Source organism: Synchiropus splendidus, chromosome 5, assembly GCF_027744825.2.
Source record: "Synchiropus splendidus isolate RoL2022-P1 chromosome 5, RoL_Sspl_1.0, whole genome shotgun sequence".
Lineage (NCBI taxonomy): Eukaryota > Metazoa > Chordata > Actinopteri > Syngnathiformes > Callionymidae > Synchiropus > Synchiropus splendidus.
In genome coordinates this window covers 15,041,370-15,060,774 of record NC_071338.1, presented here as the reverse complement: position 1 = coordinate 15,060,774, position 19,405 = coordinate 15,041,370, and the positions used below count along the sequence as shown (strand labels likewise).

General features: G+C 40.7%; 1 protein-coding gene across 1 annotated transcript in view; it reads right to left on the bottom strand.

Annotated features, from left to right (window-relative positions):
- kcnq1.1 (potassium voltage-gated channel, KQT-like subfamily, member 1.1) overlaps positions 1-19,405 on the bottom strand; it is a 67,686-nt gene that overhangs the window by 43,247 nt on the left and 5,034 nt on the right. The window contains exon 2 of the mRNA XM_053866298.1: positions 8,473-8,563. Coding sequence (XP_053722273.1) covers positions 8,473-8,563 — 91 coding nt within the window. The remainder of the gene's footprint in view (positions 1-8,472; positions 8,564-19,405) is intronic.

Here is a 19,405-nt window from a genome sequence, read left to right as displayed (position 1 = left end):
CAAAGCTGTCTTGGGTAAAAAAAACGTTCCTCGAAGACTCTCTGTCAGAATGGCTTTGCCTAGTAAGGTGACAATGTAAAAATAGAAAAAGACTCTCTGCAGTTGGTTGTAGTGGTTGGGGATTGTGTCGAATACAGACAAACTTTTCCAGATTTCCCAATCTGCTGTAGTCAGTCAAAGCAATATGAGCCGGAAGGCTGTGATCTCACTGCTGTTAACAAGGATTTAAGCTCTTTGGTGAAATAAAATTGAGGAGCTCATTTTCTTTTGTGATTGGCTGTAGTTACATCAAATGAAATATAAATGAAAGAAAGTGTGGGGGCGGGCTGACAAACAGAAGTGCCCATCAAAAGGATCCATTTTGCCAATAAACATTTGGATCCACTTAATTCATGTCTTTCCAGCGACAACATCACACATTCAGCTCATTTGGAAAGTGTCTCTGATCTGTCTGTGGGACAAGAGGATTTAAAAATAAATCAGCTAAATCATACTTTACTGGACGCTGAGGAAATTAATAAGGCCGCTGTGAATGGAAATGCAGGAGCCTTCACACGACTCTTTCAAAAGCACTACATCTGAGCTGTCTTCCACCAAATCGATAGTGTTTTACAGATTTGAAATTGAAACGTTCAGGGAGCAAAACATTAAATGTGGTGGGACTTAAGGTGAAGTATTAGAATGTTTTTGCTGAGAGTATTGGTATGAAAGCTTCAGCATATCGAACGAGGCATGAGAAAATTTCATGAGCTGTGAACGGCCATAGAACTGAAGGAATGCGGTCTCCATGACAGTTTCTCGCTCAAACACTCAGGGTTGTGTGACACGGTTGTCGACTATATCAAGTAAAATTTGATTTTCTCATTCTGCCTTTGCCCAAAAAACGAAACCCTTGCTCTCATCATTTCAATTAATAATTGAATAAGAATAAACATAGACATCATGTACCGTAATTTCCCGGACCATGAGCTGCTACTTTTTTCTAGCGGCATGAAGTCTGTGGCTTATACGACGATGCGGGTAATCCGTGGATTTTTTCCAGGCTGAAGAGCATCATGCTGCCAAAATATTGAGCATTGTCACATCAAACTGATGAAATCACAGCCATTTTATTTTGCACCGGAGACGAGAAGAAGCCGCTGAGACCAGCTGTGGTGTCGGAACTTCAGACACGCGAGCTCATTTTGAGTTCCAAACATTGGTAAATTTGTTTCATGAGCAAGTCTCGATTCTGGACCCCATTTTTACAACTAGTTTAAGTGACCTCTCAACAGCGCAGACAGCACCTGCGACTTATAGACCTTATAGATCTATTTTCCCTCTTAAATTTAGTGGGTGTGGCTAATGTTCCGGTGCGCTTTATAGTCCAGAAACTACGGTACATCAGAGTCAATGAGGTACAATTTGCTTCAAATTTAACTGAAGAGAAATTACAGCGAACTCCAATGCACATCAATATTGTGACTCACTACGATCAGCATGCTGATTCATAGAAAGCAGAATTGAAATGTAAAAACTAAAGAAAAAGAAGATGAGCAGATGGATGTTTGTGCTTCAAAGAGCAAAACAAGGTCTGGAAATACTATTATGCACATTAAAAAATAAATTTTTTTATGCTAAATTAGCATTAAAAAAAGGAAAAAGCCTCGCAGATTTGGCGCATGGTATTCTATTTTCGGACCAGTAGAACTTAAATTATATTATATTTTTCTGCAAACAGTTTCTGTCATGAAACACACACTTTCTTGAATAATACATTCTCATTTATGTGTTTTTACCGCATTTCCCACCACGGATAAAGATCATCTTCCGATGTCCCACCTATCCTGCCTATCTCCGCACTCGTAGGGCACAACCATAAACCTCATAAATTTGAAATTGGAGTCAACAAAAACGTAAACTTTTTAGTAGAAGTGAGGAGACACAGTCTTCCGCAGGGATGGCAGTCTTATCTCCTTGGGCAGACTGTTCCAAAAAAAGGCACCTTGATGGAAAATGCTCGATACTGTTTTGATTTGAGCCTCGACTTTGAAGCGTCTGGTAAGGACCCACCCGAGGATAAAAGGCGATGAGCTCATCAGCTGTGGGCCAGACATGGATGGGATTTAAAAGGAAATAGGAAAATCGGAAAATCAATGGAGTGAAGCTTAAGCTAGAGTGATGTGATGTCATCTGCTGAAATCTGTTCATAGTGGAGTAGCAGAATTCCAAACCATTTTAAGGCCAGGGAGAGATTTTCGTGTCATAATATAAAAGAGGGAGCTGGAAATACTACGCTTGTGAGTCTTTTTGACATTGGCTTTAGTTAGCTACAATATGGAACTTTTGATTTGAGGTTACCCCAGACCTTTACCTTTCACTGTGAAAACAAATGTCATTTGTAACCACATGCTATTGATGGGTCGAGGAGGTTTCATGAAATAGAGTCCTAGTTCAGAGCTCAGTAGGTGGCACTAGAGTGTGCCTTTCAAACAAGTAGTTTAAACAGCAGCCAGCGCCATCTAGTGGCCACTGAAAATCAGGACACCGTTTCATGAAACCTGACCAACCCATCACAGCCAAACACATGTGCTCCACTCCAGTCATGGAGCGAATGTGTGCACATCGAGTCACTGCGTGGGCGGAAAGATAACTGCGTGCAATTGTTCTGCCTTGCAAGTGAGTTTAATCTTTGTATTGATGAAACAATTTTGTCTTGTAAAGGATGGCCAAGTCGACAGGAGTGGAGCTTAGAGGTTGAAACACAATGATTTCAGATTTTATTTTATTGACCTGAGAGGCGCTTTGGACCATCCAGCTGTTTACATCTTTTATAAAAGGCCCACAGAACACCAAACTCTCAAGAGTCTCAATCTACAATCCAACCAAATGGGAGAACATAAATAAAATATCAAATTGTCAAAAGGTATTTTTTATTTCAAAAGCAGACAGAATCTGGTTTGTTTATTACAAGGCTGGTTTTCACATGATGCAGAGAAGATTTACATTATGGTATTAGGGCTACCACTAGAGATAGTTATGATAGAGTAGACTAGTAGACAAATTGGTCTTAAGTATTGATAGAGCAAAGTGGATAGTGTGGGGTGCACAGTATAGATGGCATAGGCAGTAAATAATTCTGTCTAATATGTCTTTCAATATGTCTTTCAAACTCCTAATTTTCATTTCATAACCGTGTGTGTGAGATCGTCTCCTGTCGATCGTGAGTCAAAGCAGTCAAAGCAAACTCCATCAACCTCTTGGAATCCTGCATAACGCCACTTACAATGCCTGCACATTGCACACATACTACCATGAAATTCAAGGTCTTCTTTGCACATAGACTGTGTCCTCCTGTGTAATTTTTATCACAAGATAGAATCGGAAATGTCAGCGCATGCGTAACTGCCTCTCTGGTGAAGCATTTTGTTTACCACCACCTGAGTCCCAGTTTGCGAGGCCAGATGGTTGATTTTCAACATACGGTAAACACTTATCGATTCCTCGCTTTCTCTCTTTGCCCTGTTTCTAAAAGTTACGTGTGTGCTTGACGACTTTCTCAGCCACCTCCTTAGTTCATCTCGTTCCTTCGTTTTTCATTGTTGTGATCCGCTGTTGTGCGCGTGCGAGTATTACTGACTTTTCTGTTTCCCTGCGTTTGGGTTTATTTCCTTGCGTTTGTGTGATTTAGATCCACATCCGAGTGCTTTCTGTTGACTCCGCCTCGTGAGCTTTAACTCCAAATGCGTCTTTCATTGTCCCCCTTATTCAGGTTTGAGCAGTAATCGCCTGTTTTCTATTTTCAGGTTTTCCCTTCCTTTGTTCGTGTTTTCCTCACTCCGTGTTTGGTGTGACGCCCTCAGTTGCCGTTCCTGTCCGTCCTTCTGTTCATTATTGTATTTAATAAATTGTTCATTTACTTTCATTGTCCTCCGGTGTCCTCTGTGACCTTGAAACACTCTAGCTATTGGGTTCTCCTCCATTGACAAGCCATGACAGAGAGCCTATATAACTTAGCCACATATGGTATTATTTTGAGCAGATAGCACTTCTTCTATATTCTGACTTGCACACGGTGATTGACAACGTTGACAAACAGTCACGACACCATGGGAGACATAGTGGTTACAGGAGGATGTATACAAAATGCTTTGCCAGAGAGGCAGTTACGCATGCACTGACATGTACGATTGTATCTTCGGATAAAAAAATTACCTTGAGATACTAATTATCACAAGATAACAGTTTTCTCGAGATTGAAATGATCTCCAGATAACTTATCTCAGGATAAAAAAAAAAAAAATAAACACATGCCTGTCACTTCCAGAGCTATGTACAAATCAAATCTTGAGAAGTTTGTACTCAGCCGGTTGGGCTTCTGGTGAAGTCGTTCATAGTAGACAGACAGGAAGTGGAACAAGGCATAGGCAGACGGTTAAGGAGGCCCATCTGACTGTCCCCAAATGTAATTCCCAACATGTTTAAATAAATGCAAATGCAAAAAGTCAACATTCAAGATAAGATTAAAAAATCAAAAGATTTTTTATACAAGAATAAGTAACATCCATTACAGCTTGGGTTTGTTTGCTCAATGAATTAAAAGTTAGAGGCACACACTTAAGATTTAGAGTTATGACAAGTAGAAATAAACATTGGAAACTAAGTATTCTGATGCAAGAACTATTGATTTTATAATCTGTGTAAGAGCAAAAATAAGAAGATTAACAGTATCGGGGGGCAGAGCTCAAAACAAGGATTCCGTATTTTATATTTTCTTGGTTGATGCTTGTTTTTGTTTTTTCCAAACAGGTTTACGTGAATGGTGGGAGCATCTGGCCGAAGCACAATCTGTTTAAATCCGACGAGGAACACACAGAAGGTGAGATTTGAACGTTTTACAAAGACCGCGACCATTTTATCCCGTTACATTCAGACCAAGGTGAACTTGTCACATGCCGCGCACTCCACTCCTTAGCAAAGAAAATCCGATAGACCCATTCATCTTTCTTTTTTCTCAGTTTGAATGATTCAGCTGACAGCCATGCAGTTGCTGTGCTCAGCAGCTGGGGTCTGAGGGTTAAGTCAATCCCATCTAATATTGATTCCCGGGTGGTGCCTTTGGCCTTAAAGGCCACTATCAACCCAGAAAGTGGTCTTTGTTGTCTTCTGTTAGACAGCTCAAAGATGAACTGCCGTATTTTAAATGTTTTCAGCCGCGGCTGATTTGCTCAAGATTTTGCAATTAATAGGGAAAACAAATGCTGAAAGGAAAGGGTGAGCTCTCTTTTTCACAGAGCAGCTTTGACTTTTTTAATGGCATGAGAAAGTCACTGAGAGACAATAAAACCTCACAATAAAAAGTTTTGACGGCGCTCCAGGAGGGCAGGTGCAGAAAGTGCCGGTGATACACATGGCTGAAAACGGCACATTGAGCTCTTTAAAGTAAATGAATGCCTATAGTACAAGAGGGAAAACCAAAATTAAAACCATAAAAAACAGAATAATCATGAGAAGTTGTCTGAAAAACAAAACAAGCAGTCACAAATGTGTGTCAGACAAGTAAACGTTTCCGGGGACACTGGTGGCTAAAAAAAGTATCCAGACGAATCCCAAAACGTAATAATTAGTACCTTATCCCATTTCACACATTTCCAGAAAATATTATGAAAAACCATCCATAACCTTTCAAGTTATTTTGAAGACAGACAAACCAACATCGTCGAAAACATAACCTCCTTGGCGGCGGTAATAATCGCATGTCTGGCAGAAACTGTGACTCCCACACTTTGACTTCAAAGAAGAGTAGAGGTTCATGGGTATATTTCACTCTTTTACAGAAAAAAAAATGGTGAAAAGTGAAGCTCACTGCAGCAGGAGGGCTGACAAACTTTGGAGCTCAGCCTTGGTGACAGCCAGTCCAACACGAGATCACTTCATGAACAACAACTGGCATGATGAAAGCTTTTAAAACCTCTTGTTTTGTAGGTTGGGGCTATGTAGAATGAGGATTATACGTGTAAAATCAAACTATCATGGGCAATTCCAGTGAAGCAATAAATTTAGCTTTCCATAGCAATAGTCGATCATGTGTTGATGTGAAGATCAAATTAGAGAAAACAGTTTCCCAGAAAATGTGATCATTCTGATGCACACCACCAACAGCAGAGGTCTGAATTAGATTACAAGGTTGCACGAGTCCAGAAAGCACTCTGTTTTTACGATTATATCATCATGTGCAGAATTACAACTGCTGCCCACAGAGACAGCCTGCAACTCATATAGCAGGTAGTAATAATGGCGTGCGAAGGTGTCACTCCGTGCGCGCGTGTGGGACCGTGTTTGCGAGCACGATGTTCCATCAAGCTCTGCGTTACCATGACTACTGCAAATACGACAGCACAACAAAACACTGGCAAGTCTGTATTTCTGTCAGAATCAAACTTACTGAAAGAAAAAAACGGGATATCTGTGAAATCTGCAGTCAGCAATTGCTTGGAAACTGAAATATTAAAACCACTTTGATCTTAACGTTCTCAACGCCTCAAGTCATGTATTCAGAGCAGCTCAGTCATATAATGATGCCATTCAGTGATGTCAGTGATGGGGGTAATTACCATGGAAACCTTTCATTTCAGCACAATCACTCCAAAATGCCTGACACTTTGACCTTTGAGCCAGAATTGGACACAACATCCCACTGAATCAGGGTCCCCCATTCAATATATGTCAATGAAAAGTGAAGAGAGGACATGACACGACGTGTTGTCATCCATGAGAAGGTCTCTAACACACTCATGAATGAACGGTATTGTCACGGTATTTGAAACGGATGTGGATAAGTGTTTAGTTCTTTGCCCAACTGGTCATCAGTGGGTTCATCATAGGACTTCAATTGTTGCATTGTTTTGCTGCTGCAAGTTGTGAACTGTGAGGAAGACGTCACATGTGTCATGGCTAAACTAAGCTGTGTCGCAGAACATGGGGGTGTAAGGGCTTTTATAAGCTTGCGAATAGGTCAGATAGCAGAATGTACAAGATACAACACATGTTTTTTTTGCCCAAGATGAATGCTTGAATTGAGTGACTTAAATATAGGTCATGAAAAAAAAGCATAACCACACACAGACATACTGTATACTGAACTCTCTGTAACTGTTCCCGACCACCCCCTGTAAAAAAATAATAAATAAAATAGAAATGGACAGGTGTTGATGTTAATTGATTTGTGGCATGTCACCTCACATACTGACTTGTAAAAAAATCTGAAAACAAAATTTAGACTTATTTGTGGATAGGGAGAAGTAAAATGATCCATGTAGGTTCTATTTCAAGAAAGAAAGACTGAATTGCACGGATTTCTTTCCTCTTGGAAACATCGATCAACCTCACCAAACATTTTGGAACAATGTCATGTCTAAACCAGGTCCCTTCATGTCAGCCTGCATAATAAGTCGTGAGCAGATGAAGATTTATGTTGGGGAAAAAGAGGCCGCTTACTTGCACGCGTGTGTAACATCAGCGGACTCCGGGGTCAACTTATAATGACGTATCATGACTCTTATGCATTTTCAGTGACCAGAAACAGACTACAGACTTGTTAATATCTGCAAGGCTGTCAATGCCGTGTGTCCGTGGGGTTTGACGCAGTCTCTGCTACAGTGAATAAAAATACTACACACTACAGTACCGCAATTCTAGTTCAGATAACAACGTGAAATGCTGAACGAAGTGATGTTATATCATGTGATTGCTGATAAGATCCAAGTCAGATGATGACATCAGAAATGACTCATCGGCACGGCTCGATCTAAACCCGACTCTGGTTCAGTGTCTCAGCAACCCCCACTGTTATAGAGAGTTGTGTTTAAAACCATGTCAAAATGTACAAACACATTGAAGTTCAGCACTTTCCCCTTTCCTTTTCCCTGAAGCACCAACATACATCTATTTCTCTCATTGACACAATTTCCATTTCTGGATTTAATATCTAACTGCAAAACATTTCAAGGTGACATAGCCGACATGCATTGCGTGAGATGCAGTTTCTCTTCAATGTTCACCATGAACTGAAATTGAATTTTATTTCATGGCAATATTAAAAGGCCTTAACCACCTCTCCAACAAGACAAAAATGTCAAGTTGGAGAGGTGGCTAAGGCTAGGTATTATACGCTCGATAAGGTTTTACTTTGCTCTGGGAGACAAGTTGGTACTTGGTGTGTCTGTTTCGTTGTGGGCTTACTGACACAGTGGGCGATTAATTTTTAAAATACAGGAACAAGAGCATGTTGTGACTTAGCTCAGAATGTAAGCAAAGAAAAAAAACACGTAACAGTTTCCCTGCTCCATTTAGTCGCTAAACAGAGTGTTACATTTAAATGAAAAAAAAAAAGGGACGGCTGCTATTGAGAATCAGAACAGTAAACACTCAAACCCTGATGCAGTCAGTTATTGTACTTTTGGTTAAGTATTTCATCTCAGTTTTGGCACTTACCACCCAGAAGAGGTACATGTGAGCCAGTACATGAAACTCCGGGGTTGTAGTGAGAACACTCAGAACCAGACAAGCAAGAACCATCAGGAACCTGGAAAAGAGCAAAACATGAAAATGACTTTTGGCTTTTTTTTTCTTTTGCAGCGATGACCTTGAAACCATTGCAACAAAGGTCACTGCAGCATGAATCAGCCTGATAAATATTTAACCTGCTCTATTTATTCCCTCCCCATTTGCCAGAAGATTCCTGCTTCCACGATATCTCAATATTTTTGTCTTTGATTTCATAGTCAAGCTTCAGTCAGCTTCGCTGTCTGGCGCAGGTTTGAACTGTAACTTCCAAAATAAAGTTTCCAGTGAGCATAAATCTACTTGATACATGTATCCTCACCTAAGTCAGCTTCAGCAAGCAGCCAGCGACAGATGAAATGTGCTGAGGCCTTTTGAACTTCACCTTTTAAAATGCACGCGGTTGATAAACGCATGTAACAGTAAACAAATGTGTCGGCACAGACTTTAGAGGACACACACAAACCCACAGACAAATGAGTCCCAATGTATTCTCACTAAGGTCAAAAGATTTTTATCTCCGGTAGAGATGAGAAATATTTTTATTCTCTATGGTTCTCATTTAAACAAACCAATAAAAAAAATAAAATCTGACAAAATGAAAAATTCAAAACGTGTCATACATTAATAATTATGATCAATTCTCTCAGGATGGAGGGAGTTTCTTCGCAAATGTCCCATTTTTCTCAAGATCAAAAACCATATGCTGCACTGCTATTTGCTCAAGAATGTCTATGCTTAGATGTCAATTCTTCCTGGATTGTTGAGTCTACAACCTGTGTTGATACTGACATGACTATTTTAGAGTAGATTTTTCTGAGGTCTGATAATTCAGCAAAATAAGAAAAAATATGTTTTAATGGTTATACCTTGGATATTTACCGTGTAAAATACTAATAAACATACAATAATAATAAACAACTACTTCACGATGATTAATAACTGGCACACATGCTGCTACTGTAACACACATACAGTATGAATTTGTAGTTTCTTTATGATAATATATGTTGACTTTGCCAGTTCGCCAGTTTTTTTTTATCCAACTCCAGGGCTTTGGCATTACACGAATCAGTAATCCTCACCAAATCTGCCACATCCTCCATATATTCTGCTCTTTCTGAAGCATATTTCCATTTATGAATTTTCCCCCGCAGGCAGATTTACTCGCCATCTTCATCCACAAATCAACCAAGGTAAAAATGTCATCTTTAATATTTTACATAAGATGCATTACAAATCCTTACATATTGTATATGCATATTGTTTTTTCTTAAGAAGCAAAGATTAGAATAGAAGCATGAGCAAAGCTTTACATTTCTATTTGTATTTTTCTTTTGCTATTTTATTGGTATTTTAGGAGTTTGATGTATTAATAATTCTGACATATTCAAATCATTAAAAACAAATTTTGTAATGTATTTGACCCCGAAATCGTCATTGACATTCCTTTTTTTTTCCTGCCAGAATGAAGACTTCAGCCTCTGACAACACGCAGCTGCTCTTTTCTTTCTCAGCAATATTTACTTTTCAATGCTTACCAAAACCTTTAACAATTCATGTGTTCTTATTTATTTGTTTGTTTGTCCTTCTTCTGGCAGAGCTTCTCTCTCGTATTAAATTATTGAACTTACTTGAGCTCCCAGATGAATGCTGCTGCTTTCCAAACTTCTGAACTCCGACTATTTATTCAGGGTATATTTTTAAACTGGAATTAAACACAGCGTGAATGTCATTTTCCATTCAGTGGCCTGTTGTAAAAGGTTAAATAGGTTCCAATCTCAATCATTTAAGCACTTTTAATTAAGGTTAACACATTTCTACACTTCAAGAGCAAAGCTCAGTATATCCATCTCACCACCCACTGACTTTAGGCTTATAATACTTTTTACTTGATAAAGAACAACTTTTCCTCTGTTGGAGTGTCACCACAAATAGCCAGGTTTATTGCTTCAGCAGGGGTGCGGCAAATGATTTTGAGGTCGGTATCTACCTGGTGAAATTGGTTCATTGTTATTCAATGGTTGGGCCTTCAAATTCATTCTCAGGGGAACAAGGAAGTAATTTTGATTTGTGCAAACTCATGGAGTATATAACACATTAGCAGTGTGATTATTTATTTATGATGAGCATCTAACAACCACATAAGCACATGTGACAAGACATCACATGAAAACATAAAGGCAAGATAGCTATGAATTTTTTTACAAAGAAATATTAGGTCATTCAACATTCACAGAGAAAAAAGAAGCCCTTTATTTGGTAACATTTTATCATCTTGACACACATACAGTAACACATAATTCAGCATGTAGCCCACATGTCAGAGAAATATTTTGGACTCTTATCAGCATAAACAACGGCCAGTGTTTGGGGAAGAGGCCTGGTCTGAATTCCACTGCCACTGGTTTGTACATTCAGGCCACACGTCACCAGAGATGGCCTTGACAGCAACACTTTCCTGCCATGAGCCTCATCATGGTTTAAACATTCAATAGATGATGCCAAAGGATTTTAGGTATCCGAACAGCTCAGTCAGATGTGCCAAAGATATTGTGAAAAACTTATTACGGAGGCCATTTTAATACCACTAAATACACACACTCAGTATGCAGAACACACAACGCTTCTTGATCTTTAATCCATCTGAGGATATCTGTCTCTGATGCCAACCGAACTGTCATATTTCACCTCCCTTACCCGGCTGCCGATAGATAATACACCCGGCACCCATGGGCTTGGACTGCGAACAGCCACAATAATACACAGGCTTAGCTACAAAGGCGTAGCTGAACACTAAACAAAAGCTCAAAGCTTCTCTGCCATCTATTATTGATGGACAGATTCCTTGCAGCCGGCTGTGCGGTCAGAGTAAAGTCATGGTAGAGGACGGACTGGGAGTCACTGATAATGCAGCTGACCAAATTGCTTTGGTTGTTTCAATATATGGCCGTGCATTGGTGAGAGCTGACGTGCAAAGGACATGCTTGGATCTGACAAGTCTGCGAGTCTCCACTGGATTGAATCTCACGGCATATGGTCTCATTGTTATACTTCACATGTGTTATGAAAGCTGCGGGAAACTTCTTGGTGTCACTAAACCCTATATAGAAATGTCATTTATATTTGTGCCCAGGCAATAAAAGGATCAATCTAAAGAAAACCCCATTCACACCATGGGTAGTTGAGAATGTACTGTGGCAAGAAACTACAGTATATATTACACTAGGGGCAGCAGACAGATGCAACCCGTTGGTTCCGCTGAAACCATCTCTGCCACATCAAACTAGCAAACAACGCCTGTGACACTGACCCACCAGGAGCACCATTGTCTCCGCCATGGCTGGATGATCTCGCACTCTCAATCCACCCAGGATTGCTGCACAACAGGGATTTAAAGGGAACAAAAAGAAAATAACAGCAAAAGTTTATTCAGCTAGTCCAACCCACGTCTCATGTGTCTGCTCTATATTTGGTCACTGTTTCTCATTCCATGCCATTTCCTCTCCACCTCGGAGAAAGCCACAGGGCAGACCCTGGGGTCTGTGGCGAGATTACATCCCAGGCTGATCATTATTTCCTATAAAAGACTGTTTTCATGTTGCTGGTTAAATGAATTCCGTTTTAGATTCCGTTTTCACGGATCAAATATTTGTCAGTGGAGTCCAAATCTTATTCACTTCACCAAAACCACAGCAGTGAATAACCAAAGCAGGGTTAAGCGCAACAAAGTAACTGATCAGAGGTGGAATAAAAACGCTCCAGGTTATATAATGGTGGAAGGTCCCTCTTCAGTAATCACATTGCAGACGCTTACGAAGCTGGTGCTGCATTTCTCTTATCACACACCTTCAAGACACTTAACTGTTGAGTGGTTCCGAAACTTTTCACAGGCTAAAACGCAATCACACCCAGTATTCGGCACTAATCCTGGATTTTTCGATCCTCTTAGTCTTGAGCCTCTTCAAAATGTGTCTGCGGACTGTAACCCTGCCTTCTAACCAGGTTTTAGTAGAACAAAGTCAGACGTAAAAGAGAGGACAGAGACTAGGACCAAACCAAATGAGAATAGTTTCAGCGAAGGAGGTCGGCCAGTGGGGTACTGGGGCACAGACCCAAACATGCTTAAAGCCATGTGATACATTACTTTTTTTCTACTTTATTTTTAAGACACATGATATTCAGCACTAAGAAGGTTCGTTCTTGAGCAGTGCGTTAGCCAGTGAAGGTGTAAAGTCAGGAGGGGATGGAATCACAAGATCGATGTGAAAGAAGTAGAGCAGAAAACCGAGAAGTTTAGAAATATGTTTTCTCTATAACAGTATAGAACCTGAGTTAATGCTTTAAAACTGTCGGATACAAACCAGTCTCATTAAGTAGAACTGGACGTGGAATGGCTCAAATTAAACAATACTTATTAGGGCTGAACAATATATTATTGTATCTATATGTCTATATCGATATGAAGAATTAAAAACAATATCAAATCTTCCCCTGCTCGTCCTGCAATGTAAAACCAAGTATGTAAAACCAACCATGACCATTGTTACTGGGCCAGCACTTCAATGTGCAGCTGCAACCAGCCAATCACAAACCTCCTATCAAGTTTGCCATGGATTGACAGCTGAAGTCAGCCAATGACAACCTCCTGGGAAGAAGCGCAGCGAGCGAGGCAGACACTCAAACATACAGAGTCAAGAGTGTGATGTATCGAGAAATGTTGACCTTTTTCTTAATGTATGCTGTCTGAGTCACTTTCACAGACAAGAAAATTTAAGCAACTTAAGTTTAAACACAAATTCAAAATGGGTGGTAACAAAGATGATCACGATTATTTGAAAAAAATAAAATTAATAGTTTAGGTGACAATGAAAATAATCATTCGTTGCAGCCCTATAAAGACCGGGGGCATGTCTCGGGTCAGAACATCAAGCAGAATTGTTGATTTGGGCGCCATCATTCCGTTATCCTGACCCTTGTCAACAGGTATCATCAAACTGCAACCACCAGGGGACGAGTAAGGTGCTACCACCTCTTATCGAGACACTGTTCGGCACCACCTTCGGTACCATGCGTCACCAGCAGACATGGTGTGACCACTGCACTGACCGTATTCATCGACCTGTTGGTGGAACAACACCCTTACATTGGTCCCATCATGACACATGTTTCAGCATTGGTATGGCGTTTTTGTTAGTTCCTTCAACAGCCCAACACAACGGTGTGGACCATCTGAATCACCGGGAGCAAACTAGTGTTAAGTGTCATAGGAAGAAAGAGAAAGCATGAGGCAGTCGAGAAGTCGAGAGAATTTTACTCATCCAGTTGAAGAATGAGCAGGTGATCTTGCTGATTCTGTTCCAGGTGTGTGCCATTAACAGGCTAAACAGGATAAAACCATAAGAGTAGATTATGGCAGACAGTTTTGGTTTCTGTCATGCTAGATGTTTGGGTAATGGCTTCACGCCGTGGGACTACATGCCACTAAACAAAACAGTGTTCACGTTTAATTGGATTTTACCTTCACCTTCACCTTCTTCTACCGCTTATCCGGGGTCGGGTCGCGGAGGCAGCATTCGGAGCAGGGAAGCCCAAACTTCCCGGTCCGCACAAACCTCCTCCAGCTCCTCCCGGGGGATCCCGAGGCGTTCCCAGGCCAGACTGGAGACATAATCTCTCCAGCGAGTCCTGGGTCTTCCACGGGGTCTCCTCCCGGTAGGATATGCCTGGAACACCTCCCTAGGGAGGCGTCCAGGGGGCATCCGGATCAGATGCCCGAGCCACCTCAGCTGGTTCCTCTCGATGTGGAGGAGCAGCGGCTCCACCCCGAGCTCCTCCCGGATGACCGAACTCCTCACCCTATCTCTAAGGGTGCGCCCAGCCACCCTGCCGAGGAAACTCATCTCAGCCTCTTTCATCCGCGATCTCATCCTTTCGGTCATTATCCAAAGCTCGAGACCATAGGTGAGGGTGGGAAGTAATTGGATTTTAATTGTTTAAAAATACAATTACTGTGTATAAAAGTTCCCTGGGTTTGTGTATCGGTGTATCTCTTTTCAAGCTACACTTCCACCTTATTTTGCTCCAACACTCACAGTTATTACCTTGACAGAAGGTAATAAATCCCTCAAAAGATTTGTGGACTCACATAGGAGTAAAAGTAAAATAAATAAATAAAAAGACAACAGATACACAAACAAAAACTGGCCTGTAGGTTTATGTATAACCCATAACCATGTGCTGTATCCAGGGTCAGATTAAGATGGCTAGCAGTACAACTCCCACTGGCTTCTCTAATGTTTGGCTCCACACACACAGATAAGAAAACAGGTAATCAATAAGGCTGTGCTTATGTTTGGAGTACAATTCTGACCGCTATCAATGTTACACAAGTTAAGCTGAAGGATGTATCTGCTGATCTGTATACGTTAATAGCACGCTGTGACAATAAACACCTGGAAACTCTGACAGTTTTCAGTTCAATGTGTGGTCTGTTTGTATGCAAAGCAGGTTTGTAGACCACAGACTTTATTGTGTGGCTCGACTCACGGTGGCCATTGTTTCCTATGAATTTGTTATCGTTTCGGTTTCTCAGATCAACTTTCTTTATCAAAACTGTACTTTAAAAATGCCTTTTAATTAATTAGTATATAATCCTCTTATCAGACTTCGAGTGTGCAAAAACAACCGAGATTTATTAATTATAGAAAAGCCTCAAGAGAAGGCATAAAGGATAATAACTTTAATTTGGCTCAAAATATAAAAGACTGTTAAGTCCCTGAAGTCCTCTCTTCCCAAAATAGGTGTTTGGAATCATTTAAGCATTAATTATTTCATAAAAAAGTCGTGCTGCACCATGTACTACACTGTAACGTTTCCTGTTCAAAACCATCCTCACAGCCCTGCATCACATACCAGCCTCGCAAATTACAGACTTTAACCAAACACTGCAAGTGATGACTGACAAAAGAACACATCAGCTTCTTTATAGACACAGGCAACGCTGACGTGAGGAAGATACTGGGCAGATGGCAAACTGCTCCTGAGCAAGATCGTAAATCAAAGACGGCTATTATTCCGAAGACTGATTTCTGTATGATGGGAAGCCAATAAAACAGTTGATGGCCACGGAGGCCATTTGTGAGGTTTAACAACAAGCTTGATGGCACAACCTGACATCTTTCATTGCCTCGTCGACTGAAATGTACTTTTAAACGTATCGTGATTTTTCTTTTCTCCTTTTTTAATTCTATTCTAATTCTAATTCTTTTTTAAATCCAGTCAAATAAACACTCCTTCTCTGTACCCCAGGGCTGCACATTATGATGGATTGAGATGAATTGACACATTATTGCATTGTTACAATGTATACATAATGCATTTATAAGCTATCTTTATTTAACTATCAAACTTAAAAAAAAAAAACTTTAGTCACTGCAGAATATTGACTTTATGGTTTGTAAACATCAAGCATAATAATAATTCACGTAAATCAGAGTAAAGAAGGAAGTACTGCATGACATGAAAATAAATGTATAAATCCAACCCTGGTCACAGTGTTGAGACACACACCCGTCCACAAAACTTGGGGCTTCTCCTTCTTGAGCCGGCAGCGCTTGATGCTTGACACCACAGGCAACCGGGAAAGGGATCAACTAAAGTGCAAACGTGACATGGGTCGGACAGTGTAGATAATCTCTGACTGTTGTTGAGCCGCTCCTGCTTGGTCATCAGATGGTGGTGTCACCGCTGAAACCACTAGTTTTCTAGATTTCTTCTGGAACGGATTGTCAAATTTTCTTCAGCTCTCTAGCACATTTTTGTTTTTTACACAGCAGACTTTGCAATTCTGAAAGTGCATTCTATTGCATTGAAATTGTCATGTTGGTTTCTTTCGTGCTTTTATTTGTGTGAATTCCTATTTGGTTCCATGTTTCTGTGTTGCGTTCCTAAACTCTCCTGCGACTCCATCGTTTTGTCTCCCTGAGTTCTTGATTTCCTTTTCAGCCGCCGCCTTAGTTTCATTCTTCTCGCTCCATTTCTGTTCCTTGTTCGTTCTCTAGTTATCAGTGATAGGTAAATGAGGCATCATAAAGTGTTTCAACACAGTAACACACTGTGTTGACTGACTGTGTCACTGAATAATGACACCTGCTGGACATTAAAAGTCCCTGCGGGCAACCTACTTGACAGAACGAATTTACACTGATATTACTGTATACAGTAATATCATTTACTTGTATACAGTAAATTATATTACTGTATACAATAATATCATTTACTTGTATACAGTAAATTATATTACTGTATACAATAATATCATTTAAGTCTTTGCATTCATGATTATTCCATATCTTTAAATAATTTGAAAATGTATCACAATGTGAAAAATGTTATTTTATTTAGTTAGATCGCGTGTGAGTGTTTTGTAAAACTTACCTTTCGTTTTCCTCTCGCTATCGTGCGTGTGTGTGTTTACCACCGTACACTTTTTGTTTATTGGGCCCCGTGAGTTAGTTTTCGAGTGTGTTTGTGTTGTCCCCCTTTTGTCAGGCTTGAGTAAGTAATTCACCTATTTTCTGTACCAGGTTTTTCCTCAGCCCTTGAGCGTATTTCCCGTTCCATATTCTGTTGTCGGCGCTCTTGGTTCTCCGTTCCTGTTTGTCTTTGTACTTACTCGTCTGTGTTTAATAAATCTTTGAATTTAACCTTGCTCTCTCGAGTTTTCTGTCAGCCAGCAATCACACTGCATCTCTGACTCCATAGACAGCCATGAAAGGAATGTTTATTTTAATCAGAAATTGTTCAGACCTTATCTAAATACATATTTTGTGTACACTATATGAGTTGAAATGGTTGTTTGCAGAGCGCTGACCCATCCATCCATCCATCCATCCATATCCCCTAGTCCGTTGCCTGGTAGCGGGTTAATGGGCATTGACCCATTAACCATAATATTAGGTATTGTACTGGTGAATAGGTGAAGAGAAATCTGGTAATGTTATGTGTTAACATTGCCAATGTGTTTCTGAGACAGTTGAGAAGTGACTTTTAAACCTACAATAGGAATAGAAAGTGCAAAATAAATTTAGCACTAAACTTCAGAGAGATGTCCGGAAAAAACAAAAAGTGTTTGACTAACCACGACTATGCCGTCACCATCGGCACCTTGCACATAGAAAGTGTCCAGGTCAATGACTTTTCTGTCTACACATTTTGATGAGAATGACCAGACGGTGCCCTCAGCCACACCAAGCTCCAGACACCTTGGCAGTTCTTCTCTCACTGCTGTGACACTCCACAGAGGCCAGACCTTCACGGACAGCCATGACACTCCAATGTCAATCTCAGAGACAAAGCAGTCTCCTGTCAACCATGTCGCCAATCGCAGATTCCTAGAATCTCCATGTATTTCTCCTCCTGTCCTTTCTGTATCCTAACTGTTGGATGATTTGAGGTGCTTCCTGTGCTGACAAACTCCGCCAATGTCTCTCCGCACACGCTCAGGTCCAAGTAATCCGCTGCTTCTCTATTATTTAGCGTTAGCTGTCAAGATTAATAACCACTACTTTACACATTGTATCCCCTGGACACAATGGCAATGACTAATAACTGACTTAACAACTTAGCATGTCACAGACGACCACTGGAAGCCAGTGGAGCACATAAATAAGAAACACAATTTAAAATCACATTCACAAAAAAGTCCACTGTGACTGTAACTGTAAGCTATTTTACCTACTCGGACATATTTATTACATAGAAAGTTTTCTACGCAACTCTACTAACAAACAAAAGAGACATGGTATTCTCTCACGCTAACACTCCTATGTAAAAAAATACATGTATATGTATCTTCAGAGAGTTTTAGACGCACATTATATTATGTTGGGTTACATTTGCGTTAAAATCAAAACACATGGTGTCTGCATACATCACAGAGAGATGACCGTGATGCTTTTACTTCTCCCTTGAGTCACCAAGACTCAAACCCGCTTCGACAGGCTACAATCCCCTACGTCTCCCTCCACCACTGCGGGGTCACTGGGTGGCAGTGCCACACACACACACATACAGTCGCGCACGTTGCCAAGTTTAGCTGCCTGCTATCACTACCAGTGAGAAGAGAGAGACAGCACGCATCGAGGTGAGCTGGCGGATCATAACCCACATTCCCAAAGCGCTGGCTGCATTCAGGCTGCAGCCACTCGACTGTCAAACGTTTAAAATGCGGCTGATAACAGGCAAAACGCATGACTGGAGCGTAGTATTTGTAATCCAATCTTTTTTGTTGTTACAGAGTCATGCACACCAAGCAAATCTACTTGATCCTCATAAAGGGAAGTGTATTTTTAATACATATAATTAATGCCTGTTATGTCATTGCACCTGCCCCAAGAGAAAATCCTGACACTTCGTCCACTTCCATCAGGGAACGCTGCAGTGATCCAAGCCTTCATCCCAAACCATCAAAGAGGAAAGTGATAAATATTCAGCAGGTATGATTTATGCTGCCCTCACAGTAATGCAGAAGAGTCACGGTTCTGGACGATACAGACCTACTGTATATTAGGATGAAATAACAGCCAACAAGACTCAATAACTCAAGTCCGAAGTGGAAATCTTCTTCTTTCTCTGTTCTCTTCCCCTTGGTTTTCAGTGCTATTAGTTGGTACATGCATTAGCAATATTTCTCGCCCTAAATCTCTGCTCTTTATGTGTCCAAACCCTCTGAGTCTGGCCTCCCTAACCTCGTGTCCTGCCTCTCCACATGAGGTGCCCCCTGGTGCAGCGATGGTCTAAATTGGTTCGGGATGCACGCCGCATCCACACAGCACTCACATGCCAGTGCTCTCAGACACAC